Here is an 11,609-nt window from a genome sequence, read left to right as displayed (position 1 = left end):
GTAAGGGTCCATTTAGTTCCTAATCATTTAGCTGGGGCTGGGGGCCCCCTGGAACTCCCTCAAGGACCCCTAGGGGGTCCCCCGAAAAATGAGGAATATTTTTGAAACATTTTAACAACATAAATCTTGTATGGGGTCCCTGGCATAAAATATTTTCAGATTGGTGGTCCGCATATAATCACATGTTCATTTGGGGGTCCTTGAGTTGAAAATGTTTAAGAACCACTGGCAGTGTGAAAACAATCCCAAATAAACAACAACTACACTTTGGAAACAAGCCCAAAAAAAGCTCAACCCGCAACAACCAATATTTTAAAAGCAACTTTAAAGAAAAAGACGCCCGAAGTCGCTTATAATAAGCGGACATGGCAACCATGGTGTACGTGGTTTTGTAGATCTGCTCGAGTGGAGGCACTTCCGCAATACCGCTGCGGTGATTGGCTCCGAGTGGCTGTCACTCAAGAGATCACCCGTCCAATCACGGTGGGTGCCAGTCATGATGCCAGTGACTGTTTTCCGGTAAGTGCCCGCCCCCCCCCACTTTCTCGTGTACACCCACTAGGACCGCCCACTTTGGAAAATAGCCAAGTACAAGTACATTTACTCGAGTACTGTAGCCTACACTACAGTAGGCTACTTCAGTAAATGTACATTGGCTATACTTTCCAAAGTCCTACAGGTCTGTAGGCTACTTAAGTACAATTTTGAGGTACTTTTACTTTATGAGTAACGATTGTCTGTATTTGCATTGTATCAATACTTCATACTTCTACTCCACTTCATCTCAGAGGCAGATTGTATCTTTTTACCCCACTATAATTATTATTATTAATTATTTTGTAGATTATTATTCCAAAAAATAATTTTAGTGACTTCTTCAGCCCTGTTTTAAACTGTAGGTACAACTGATAACACATGGGAATATGTTTATCTAATCCATTTTAAGTAGGCTACTGTACACAGTGGTGGAAAAAGTACTCAAAATTCTTTACTTAAGTAAAAGTACCAATACTGCAATATAAAAATACTCTGTTACAAGTAAAAGTCCAAAATTATACATTTTAACACAAATCTTGAATGGGGGTGCCTGACACATAATATTTTCAGATCGGGGTCTGCAGCCAAATACATCATAATTTGACACTCCCTTTTATATACACACCCATAGTTTGAGTGGTTCTATAGAAACCAAATATTTATTCGGTACAAAACATATTGCAGCTTTGCACACACCCGTCACCCTCACCCAAAACATGTTGTCGCCTGGCATCTGTGACCGAAGATGTTTGTGCTTTTTTAAATTGTACTAAGCAATGAATGACAGTGTATCGATTTAGTTCACACAAGTTCACAAAGTTCACGCAAATGTTCAAATTCCATTCCCCAGGGCCTGACAGGCCAAAGACCTGCACTGCACACAAATCACAAGAGAAAGCCTCCAGTTCAGTGAACAACCTGTTGGTTTGCAGGCAGGCAGACAGACAATCAGATAGATAGCACTTGGAGGCAGCACAAGAGATGGAGTACAGATACAGAGGGAAAAAGCGATACAGCTAAGAGTAGCGACAATATAACTTAAGCATCGAAGATGTAGAAACAATATCAAAAAACAGTGTGACAGTTGGCTGAACGGTCAAGGCTCCAAACCAGTCCAAGAATGCACTTTTGAGGGTTTAATTCACCTCCCAAACACCAGCAGTCCAGTGCAGTCAATAATGCAGTGCAGCCTCTGCAAAGACGGAAAATAAGACTGGCCAATACAACAGTTTTACAAACATAACCACACTTGAAGACAACACTAAGGAACAACACCTAAACAGACGAGAAGCTAGCAGGCCATACCCTTACTGCAAAGGACATTGGCAGCTCTCACTGAGGACGTTGACTGTGCGTCAACCAGGGTTTAAATGACTTTGAACTCCAGCATGCTCCGTCCATTTTATAGGGAGTGAGACATACCAAAACACATAACAGCACTTGGCTAGTCAATGAACTCACAATAAGCTAACACCAGGCCTAAGAGTTAACTTACACAATTCCTGAAGGTTTTACAATTCCTGAAGGTTTTACAATTACTGAAGGTTTTTACCATCAACTTAACAGGATTTTCCGGGCGCCCATTCCTACAAACTATTTTGAAATAAGATCAACCATGGATCAAACACCCCTCCTCCTCTACAATACTTGGCACCTTCCCAATAAACAGCATTGCCACTACAGTGCAGAGGGGAGAGAGGTGACCCACACAATCAATTCAACTTCAGTTCGATACATAATAATAATGAACATACATGTTTAACTTTAAACCCATGAGTAGTACATGTGTTCTCTAGCAATGCATTTTACAGTACCAATGATGAAACCAACAATGACACAACTTGACCCACACTTCCAGGCCGGCTGGATGGTGGTTAATTTGGAAGCAGAAGCAGCTGTGTAGTCAAGTGTGTGCCATGTCCCTGATCATAATCATTGTCTATGTGTATGACACGGGCTGCTCGGTGAGAAACAGTATCAACAATATTCTACAGTATATATACCAGATACAGCATCCACTGTGCAGAAACAGTATATAAATGTAACCAAACAGTAATTGACAGTGGACCCTATCAGTGTACAACATGTAACCAAATGGACCCGTAAGGGTCAGAGCTCAATTGAAGATTTTACAGTGGTACGTCTGTGATGTTTGCTGGCTTCAATGTGATTCAGTGTATCCTTTAATGCATTATGGTTTTAAGTTAAACAGAGTAAAACCCCAATTAAGTATGATTAAAGGATAAGTTCACGTTTTTCATCAACCGACCTACATATCGGCTGTAAAAATAGTCTGTGAAACATTGTTATAACCATTAACATTGAGATTTGGAGCCAAAACTTTATATTACAGTATGTGCCAAATGTTAGTAAGTTCAAGAAATGATGTAAAGGTGCTCCAACATTTACTGATTCACTTATCAAATAAGTGAGGAATTATTAATATTCAGAAGTATTCATAACCTAAAAAGGAAGCATTAACTTCAACAATGGCACACAGAAAATAATATGAAACGCAAAGAGATTGTCCCAATATTTTTGTTTATTTACTATAAAGACAAACACCATATAAATTTTCCATGTCATAAAAGGCTTTGAATAGAGTATATTAAGTAGGTATTTCACGTTTACAGTGTACAGCATCAGGCAGTTTCCATTCGTGTTGAGATTTTCATGAGTTTATTTTTGCAAGATTGCCAACAGGAGGCGCCCTTGAGCCCTGGAAATGTTTTTTTTTTCTTCTTTTTTTAATAAGCACTTAATGGAGAGAGAGAGAGAGAGAGAGAGAGAGAGAGAGAGAGAGAGAGAGAGAGAGAGAGAGAGAGAGGTGGACAAAGTACTCAATCCTAGTACTTGAGTCAAAGTATAGATACTCCTGGTCAAAATTACACCACTACAAGTGAAAGTTGTCAGATTTTCCAGAAATGTTCAAACCATTTCAATAATAGTGAAAAGAGCAAATCTACAACCTCACAACGCGTCACATCGCGAAAGGTTATGAGCTTGCAGATCTGCTATTTTCACTATATCTAAAATAGGGCTGAAGTGGTTAATTCACGATGTAATTTGTTTTACCCTTCCTAGAAATGCAGTGGAGTCAAAAGAACAATATTTGTCTGTGACATGTACCCGCACAGGTAGTCAAACGATGTACTTAATTAACAGTAAAGTAAACCCACTTTGATACTGTCCACCACAGAGAGAGAGAGAGAGAGAGAGAGAGAGAGAGAGAGAGAGAGAGAGAGAGAGAGAGAGACACTTTGGTAAAAGACAGTACAGTAGGACATGTGAGGTAGTACATACAGCAATAACAGCAGTAGACGTTAACGATGAATACAAAATGTACCACTAAAGTTACACAAGAAACAGTTTCGCACGACTTTCAGTAGCCTACAGCTGAGATCAAACACAAAACAATGACCATTAGCATCACATTAGCATAAAATTAAAACATAAAGGATGATATACGAGAAAATCGTGGGCAATAATTTAGGAGTGTTTCACTTGAAACAGTTTTTCAGTTTTTCAGTTGCTTGATAGATGATATTCATTTGATCAGACACGCCCCTCTACTATCCTATATAATATAATATATATTATTGTAACTTCAACCTACAGTTTAACAATGTTAGACTCATTGAAAACACACGTCCCTGCTTCTTTTTTTTAAACTTATTTTCTTTTATATACATTGTTTTGAAAATATAAAATAAAATAAATCAAAAAACTAATTGAATTAGAAAGACAATATCCGTCACAAGAAGTAGGGAGTTCAATGAATCTAACATGGTTGGAATGGAGTTTGAAGTTACAATAGGTTATATAGGATAGGAGAGAGTTGTGTCTGGTAAAATGAATATCAAATATCTAAATTTGTCTGGGGTGCACACAACATCCTGAATAGACATTAAAATGACCCCTTAAGTGTTTTAAAGTGAAATCCCCTTTAAAGGTATTGCCCAAGAATTTGCTCGATATACAGTAAAATCCATTGTGATAATTTAACTCTGAGTGTAAAAATGAGTTTGTACACTCTCTGAAACGTATGAATTAAAACGGAGGATTTTACTGTGCAAGATGTGTATATAAAAATGAGAATGGTTAATGATTATAGACCAATGCAAGACAATAATACTGATTAGCTTCCATGATTTTATAGATTTCTTCCAGTATATAAAAAAAACAAACGAGAGTGCATAATTTTAAAGCTCTTAAAAAGACATCAAGAAGAAGTTAAGATTAGAAAAGATAACCCAAAAATATAACAAAAAAATAAACACAAAAGGTACTTTATGGAGAAAAGAAAAACTTGAGTATAAAAATATGCTGAATTACAATAATATTAGCTACCAAACGTAACATATATTTACATCTTATTATCAAACCTTAATCGAGCTCGTTCTGAAATGATTTAATTCTTTTCGCGTGATTGGGCGAACAGGGTTTCAATTAAAACTTCCAAAACAATATTTCCCCACTTAAAAACATGATTAAATTGCAAATCTATATTTGGCGTCTCTACTGTGCCTATATTTTAGCGATTTTTAAGAGCAAACAGTTAAGGAGTTATATTTCATACACGTAACATAACTTATAATTCAATTTAACAAGAGATGAGTCCATTACAGATATTGATCACCTCCTGTGAGTTCAAAAGAAACAATCCCTCCACCAGATAAAAAACACTGTAAATCGTTTAGATTTTGTCATACAGAAAATATAGGATTCTTTTTTGTTTGAAAAGCTTCAGAAAAATTGAAATGTGAACAATAGTTTTTGAACTTACAGACAGTTTGAGGACTAAACGTGTACAGTGTACGCACATTATTCCATTGTTGGTCTACATGCGCGTGGATGCGCGCGCACACGCACACATGATATCCCCCCCTTAAAAAGAGGAAACAGCGCAGTTCTGTGGTAGATTATGGTCCTCTAACAGCAATGCTAATAGACCTACAGTTGTGGCAATATCGCTTTTTGTAGATGAAATTATAACCATATAATGTCAGTCTAAGGGTAGCTTAGAAAGACGACAAATGGAGATAGATAGATAGATAGAATCATATAAAATCATAAGTTAATACACAAATTCATCTCTTTGCTAAAAAAAAAAAGAAAGAAGCAAAAATAAACATCTGAAAAAAATACCAGCATCGTAAGCGTTCACATTCAGTGTTACTTGCTAGCTGAACTAGCAACGATCAACCGTTTTGTTAGATATAATCGCAATTCCCTGAAATACTTTTAAATGATTTCAAATGATTCATCGACCAAAATGCGTTTATGGCCCTGACAGTAAAATGCACATGTCACATCATAAAAATGCACCTTTTGTGGAAAACCAATTGTGCACGACGAAACAAATTGAAAGCTTGACCGATAAAACGACAGTTTGATTACATTTTGTACACGGAAAAAAACAAACAAAACAACGACATACTGAGAACGTAAGATAACGCGCGTCTAGTTCTAACCTCGGCTTGAAATGGGTCCCCACGTTTCACAGCTTTTTCTCCGCTTGCAAAGACGCAGAGAAAAGCAACACAGATCATCGACATGTTGACCGCTAAGAAGGCACCGTTTTTGAAACATTTTAAACCATTTATGCATGAGTAGACTTAACACACTCTGCAGTGAAAGGTAGGGTAAGTGATATATTTTAATAAGTGTTCATTTATAGCTCTATATCATAATAGTAATCATTGCTATAGTGTGTTTGTTCACTAACAGGGGTCTCCACGTCTCTCCAGCTCTTTAATACACAGAAAATACATGTTCAGGTCAGGATACCAATTTCATCCTATCAGGAGAGAGAACTCATACGGGATACAGGGTAAACGTGTTAATTTGGAAGTGATGCAACAAAAACAAAAAAAGTATTCTCCCTCCTGATTGGAGGTTTGTGTTTACTAAAGAGCTGGAGAGACGGGGAGACCACTGTTACTGTTACTATCATAGTATAGAGCCATTTAACACTTAACAAAAAGATTCATCATTTACAATATCTTTAACCTTCGAAAAGGGAAGGGGGTTCGGCCTTTTTTTGACCCAATACGGACCCTCGAGGTGGGACGAAGGCGGAGGTCCGCCATGGGGGCAAGAGCGGCGAAGGAAGACTGTAGTATTTTCCGCATTGAGCAGAGGAAATGATGTCGGACAGAGCGGTGGTTTCTCAAAGTGGGGTCCAGGGACCCCCAGGTGTCCTCGAGGAGTTATGCGTCGGTGACTTCTCTCGTACAAATGGAACCAAATAGGCTCTATGCACAGCAGCCATATTGGGAATTCGTTGGGCCCCTTCCTTACTTCTTTCACAGGTGTTACCAATAATACTAATTAAGGCTGTGTTCCATTTAGTGTGGCATAGTGGTTGTCTTGTTTTCAAGGACCCCCATAACTCTCAGAGTTACACACCCACCATAAGGGGCCATTTGGGAACCAAAATGGAGTGTTTCTAGTGAGCCAACATGCACGATATCAGCACCCTGACCAGAATGGAACCGAGCCTTCATTATTATCATTGGTAACACCTGTGAAGAGGCCCAATTTCTTTCCAATATGGCTGCTGTGCATAGAGCCTATTGACCCTTGGGGGGGGGGGGGGGGGGGGGGGGTCCGTGGCGTATTGCATATCAAACTGGGGGTCCTTGAAATCCAAGAGGTCGAGAGGCACTGGGATGTATTTAGAGGTCAGGGGGGGCGGGGCTACCGGCCCAGCCTGAAGGCGGGGTGTTTGAGCAGGTCTCGGGAGGTGGGCCGGTCGGCCGGCTGCAGCTCCAGACAACGCAGGGTGACGTCTTTCAGACCCGGGGACAGCTGGGGGGGGATGGAGGGCGCCGCCGTGGCACTCGCAATCTGAAAGGAGATCAGAAGCCACTCGTTTTAACCCATTAAGACCGGGAAAGCATCTGTCATTTTAGATTTTAACCACTTTAACCATTAGTTTATACTTTGGCTATTAAAAAATAGCAGATATACAAGCTCATAGCATGAAACCGAGTGCCGCGCTATGAGCTTGTAGATCTGCTTTTTTCAAATCATGAAAATGTGTGCAAATCTTTGAATATGTATTTTTTAAGCTAACATATTTAACTCAAATCTTTACTTCTGGGGGGTCCCTGGAACTAAATATTTTGAGATGGGGGTCCGCGGCCAATTACATATCATTTTGGGGGTCCTTGACATGAAAAAATGTGAGAACCACTGCCATAATATTATTATGGCAACATAAGTGTTTCAGAAAACTGTTAGAAGACATTTGTAGAATCGACCACTGGTCTTAATGGGTTACCGTCCTCAAAGTCACTCTTTTTTAGCACATTAACAAATGCAAACTAAAGAGATTTTGCCAAGACACAACAATTTGTATACAGTAGTTGCGGTGTGGCTGTGCAATAGCAGTCTATGACAGTGTGTGTAAACCTTTGCTTCTGTAATGTTTCTTTCTACCAATGAAGAAACTGGGACTGTGTTCTTTCAACATCACTGTATTTGTGACATGCAGCAACAGCTCACAAACATGTCAGTCTCAGTACTTTCTAGATCTGCCTGATATCTTATATATAGGACTCTTTAAAAATAGGCCTGAAGACCTTTTTGTTTCGGAGGGCATTTTCATGTTGAATTGTTGTTTAGCCACATCTGTTTTTAAACCCTGCTTTTTTTTCCTGTCTTTTTCTTACAAATAAAATGTATTATTATTATTTATTATTATTATAGCTGCAGGTGGACTAGCACGTGTTGCCCTCTAGTGGTTGGAAGTATCAACTATCAAATATCACGACAACAGCTTCTTTTGGGGCTTGTTTTCATAGACCTGGTTGCTTGTTTCTCTCGCAAAACCTGGCAACACCGCCGAGAACGCTGAATCGCGATGCTTGGGCGCTGGGAAGAGGAGCGCTGCAGCGCGTCTTTACCGTAGAACTGTATTACAGCCAGGCACTGGCAGCTCATAAAACACTAGTAGGGGGTGCTAAGTGAAAAATCGTTACGCGGCGGATAAAAGCATGAAATTTGATACAGATGTCCCTTGGGTCATCCTAAAACATCCTAGAAGGGGTGCCCAAAAAAATCTTAAACAGGAAGTGAGTTACGGACAAAATCCAAAATGGCCACCTAAACTGTTGACCGTTGACTCAAAAGACACCAAAAAAATCTCCAAAAAGCATAAGATTTGGCACACATGTCCCTTGGGTCATCCTAAGACATCCTAGAAGGGGTGCCCAAAAAAAATCTGAAACAGGAAGTGAGTTATTGACCAAATTGAAAATGGCCGCCTAGTGTTGTCGATTGACTCAAAAGACACCAAAAGAATCTCCAAAAAGCATAAGATTTGGCACACATGTCCCTTGGGTCATCCTAAGACATCCTAGAAGGGGTGCCCAAAAAAGTCTTCAACAGGAAGTGAGTTATTGACAAAATTGAAAATGGCCGCCTACAGTGTTGGCGATTGGCTCAAAAAGCCTATAGAATCTCCAAAAAGCATACAATTTGGCACATATGTCCCTTGGGTCATCCTAACACATCCTAGAAGGGGTGCTCAAAATAATCTGAAACAGGAAGTGAGTTATTGATTAAATTGAAAATGGCCGCCTACAGTGTGAAAGATGATGCAAGATACCTAAAGAATCTCATAAAAGCATGAAATGTGGTACAAATGTCCCTTGGGTGATCTGAACGCATCCTACAAGGGGTGCCCAAAGAGGTTTTAAACAGGAAGTGACCGCCTAAAGCAGTTGACACAAAAGAAAACATAAAGGGACGTCATAAAAGTGTACCATTTGGTACGTACATTGAGTGCTTCTTAATATATCCTAGAAGGGGTTATGTATTTGTTTGTTTGCTTGTTTATTAAACCTTTTAGGAAGGGACCATGTTGAAGAAATTCTAAATGGCTGTTTAAACAGTTGACCACGGCAGTCTGCATATTATGCAGACTCAATACGACAGGTTATGCAGTGCATAACCTGCCGTATTTTGTAGTCTACCTTCTGTTTTCATTTCTACATCATCTTATTTATTTTACTTTATACATTATTCTTTTTATTTTACTCTTTGAATCTTCTTTATTTATCTAACTCTCTGCATATTCTTATTTATTTTACTCTGCATCTTACTCTGCTTATTCTTATTTTACTCTCTGCATCTTATTTATTTTGCACTCTACATCTTCTTGCTGGTTTTACACTCAATCTTCTTTACATACAATCTTCTCATGTATTTTCTTCTTGATCATTACTGTTTTTTTGTGATTAGTGTTTAGTAACTACATGTATTCATGTGTGCCATTTCGCAATTACCAGCACATTGGCATAATGCTCTGCAAGGTAACCCAGCATCCCGGCATCTACACTTTCTCGAACAGAAGGGCTCAGCTTTGCAGCCACACTTGAGTTCTCTACAAACTTTGGCAGCCTCTGGCAAGAGTGTCCATAAAGGTGTCCACAAATCAGCTACTTTAATCCATCCATATTTGTCAGGAGATGGTAGAGATTGCATAGCTTTCAGGCTTCTGGACCAAATGACAGATTGGCAAACTGCTCGATTTGAATGTTGTAGCAGTGCAGCCCGTGGGGGAGGAGTGTTTTCCATTGAGAGACTATTAAAACTTTTTTTTGGCACCCTTTAAGATGCATTCAGATCACCCAAGGGACATTTGTACCAAATGTCATGCTTTTATGAGATTATTTTTTATGAGTGTCTTTTGCATCATCTGTCAACACTGTACACGGCCATTTTCAATTTAGTCAATAACTCACTTCCTGTTTCAGATAATTTCAGGCACCCCTTCTAGGATGTCTTAGGATGACCCAAGGGACATGTATACCAAATTGTATGCTTTTATGAGATTCTTTAGTTGTCTGTTGAGTCAATCGACAACACTGTAGGCGGTCATTTTCAATTTTGTCAATAACTCACTTCCTGTTTACGATTTTTTTGGGCACCCCTTCTGGGATGTCTTGGGATGACCCAAGGGACATGTATGCCAAATTGTATGCTTTTATGAGATTCTTTAGTTGTCTTTTGAGTCAATCGATTACACTGTAGGCGGCCATTTTAAAATTTGTCAATAACTCACTTCCTGTTTAAGATTTTTTTGGGCACCCCTTCTAGGATGTCTTAAGATGACCAAAGGGACATGTGTGCCAAATTGTATGCTTTTATGAGATTCTTTAGTTGTCTTTTGAGTCAATCGACAACACTAGGTGGCCATTTTCAATTTCGTCAATAACTCACTTCCTGTTTCAGATTCCTTTGGGCACCCCTTCTAGGATGTCTTAGGATGACCCAAGGGACATATGTGCCAAATTGCATGCTTTTTGGAGATTTCTTTGGTATCTTTTGAGTCAACGGTCAACAGTTTAGGTGGCCATTTTGAATTTTGACCATAACTCACTTCCTGTTTAAGATTTTTTTGGGCACCCCTTCTAGGATGTTTTAGGATGACCCAAGGGACATCTGTATCAAATTTCATGCTTTTATCCGCCGCGTAACGATTTGGCCATTTTTTGTGGTTAGCACCCCCTACTACACAAACCTTTACTGTGTCCAGCTCACATCAAAGACGCCCCCACCCTCGCCACGTTTAAAACCACACTCAAAACCCACCTTTTCAGACACACGCATTCCCTACCTAATTCCAATCCCCCTTTTATTTGTTTATTCTTTCTTTTGTGTTCTTGGTTTTTATCCTTTTAACAGATTTCTTTTCCTAATAAAGTTTTTTTGTTTTTGTTTCTGTAAAGCGACTTTCAGTACTCAGAAAAGCGCTATATACGTATGTATTATTATTATTATTATTATTATTATTATTATTATTATTACTACTACTGTGCAATGTAAGACAATGAGGAGACTATTTGTTTTATCGATTTCTAATCAACGTGGCAACTATTGAAGATATCTCACCAATATTCGGAGGTGTCATTTTGCTTTAAAGTTTAAATGAACGTTGAGGATTTTACAGTGTTAGATTGGGGTCCCCGGGAAAAAAATGGTGTCAAATAGGGGTTCCGTGGCCTAATGCATATCAAACTGGGGGTCCGGAGGTTCTGAAAGAGTGTGTGATGGATGTT

At 39.1% G+C, this 11,609-nt stretch overlaps 1 protein-coding gene across 1 annotated transcript in view; it reads right to left on the bottom strand.

Annotated features, from left to right (window-relative positions):
- Positions 1 to 3,061: 3,061 nt before the first annotated feature.
- The window catches only part of map3k1 (mitogen-activated protein kinase kinase kinase 1, E3 ubiquitin protein ligase), a gene marked incomplete at its 5' end in the record, with an annotated part of 65,197 nt that continues 56,649 nt past the window's right edge, over positions 3,062 to 11,609 (bottom strand). The window contains one exon of the mRNA XM_084047283.1: positions 3,062 to 7,389. Within this exon, the coding sequence (XP_083903409.1) occupies positions 7,240 to 7,389 (150 nt within the window). The 3' untranslated portion in view covers positions 3,062 to 7,239. The remainder of the gene's footprint in view (positions 7,390 to 11,609) is intronic.

Source organism: Gymnoscopelus microlampas (assembly GCF_963454915.1).
Source record: "Gymnoscopelus microlampas genome assembly, chromosome: 21".
NCBI lineage: Eukaryota > Metazoa > Chordata > Actinopteri > Myctophiformes > Myctophidae > Gymnoscopelus > Gymnoscopelus microlampas.
Note: the sequence above shows the minus strand (reverse complement) of the source record. Positions and strands in the feature narration are given on the sequence as shown.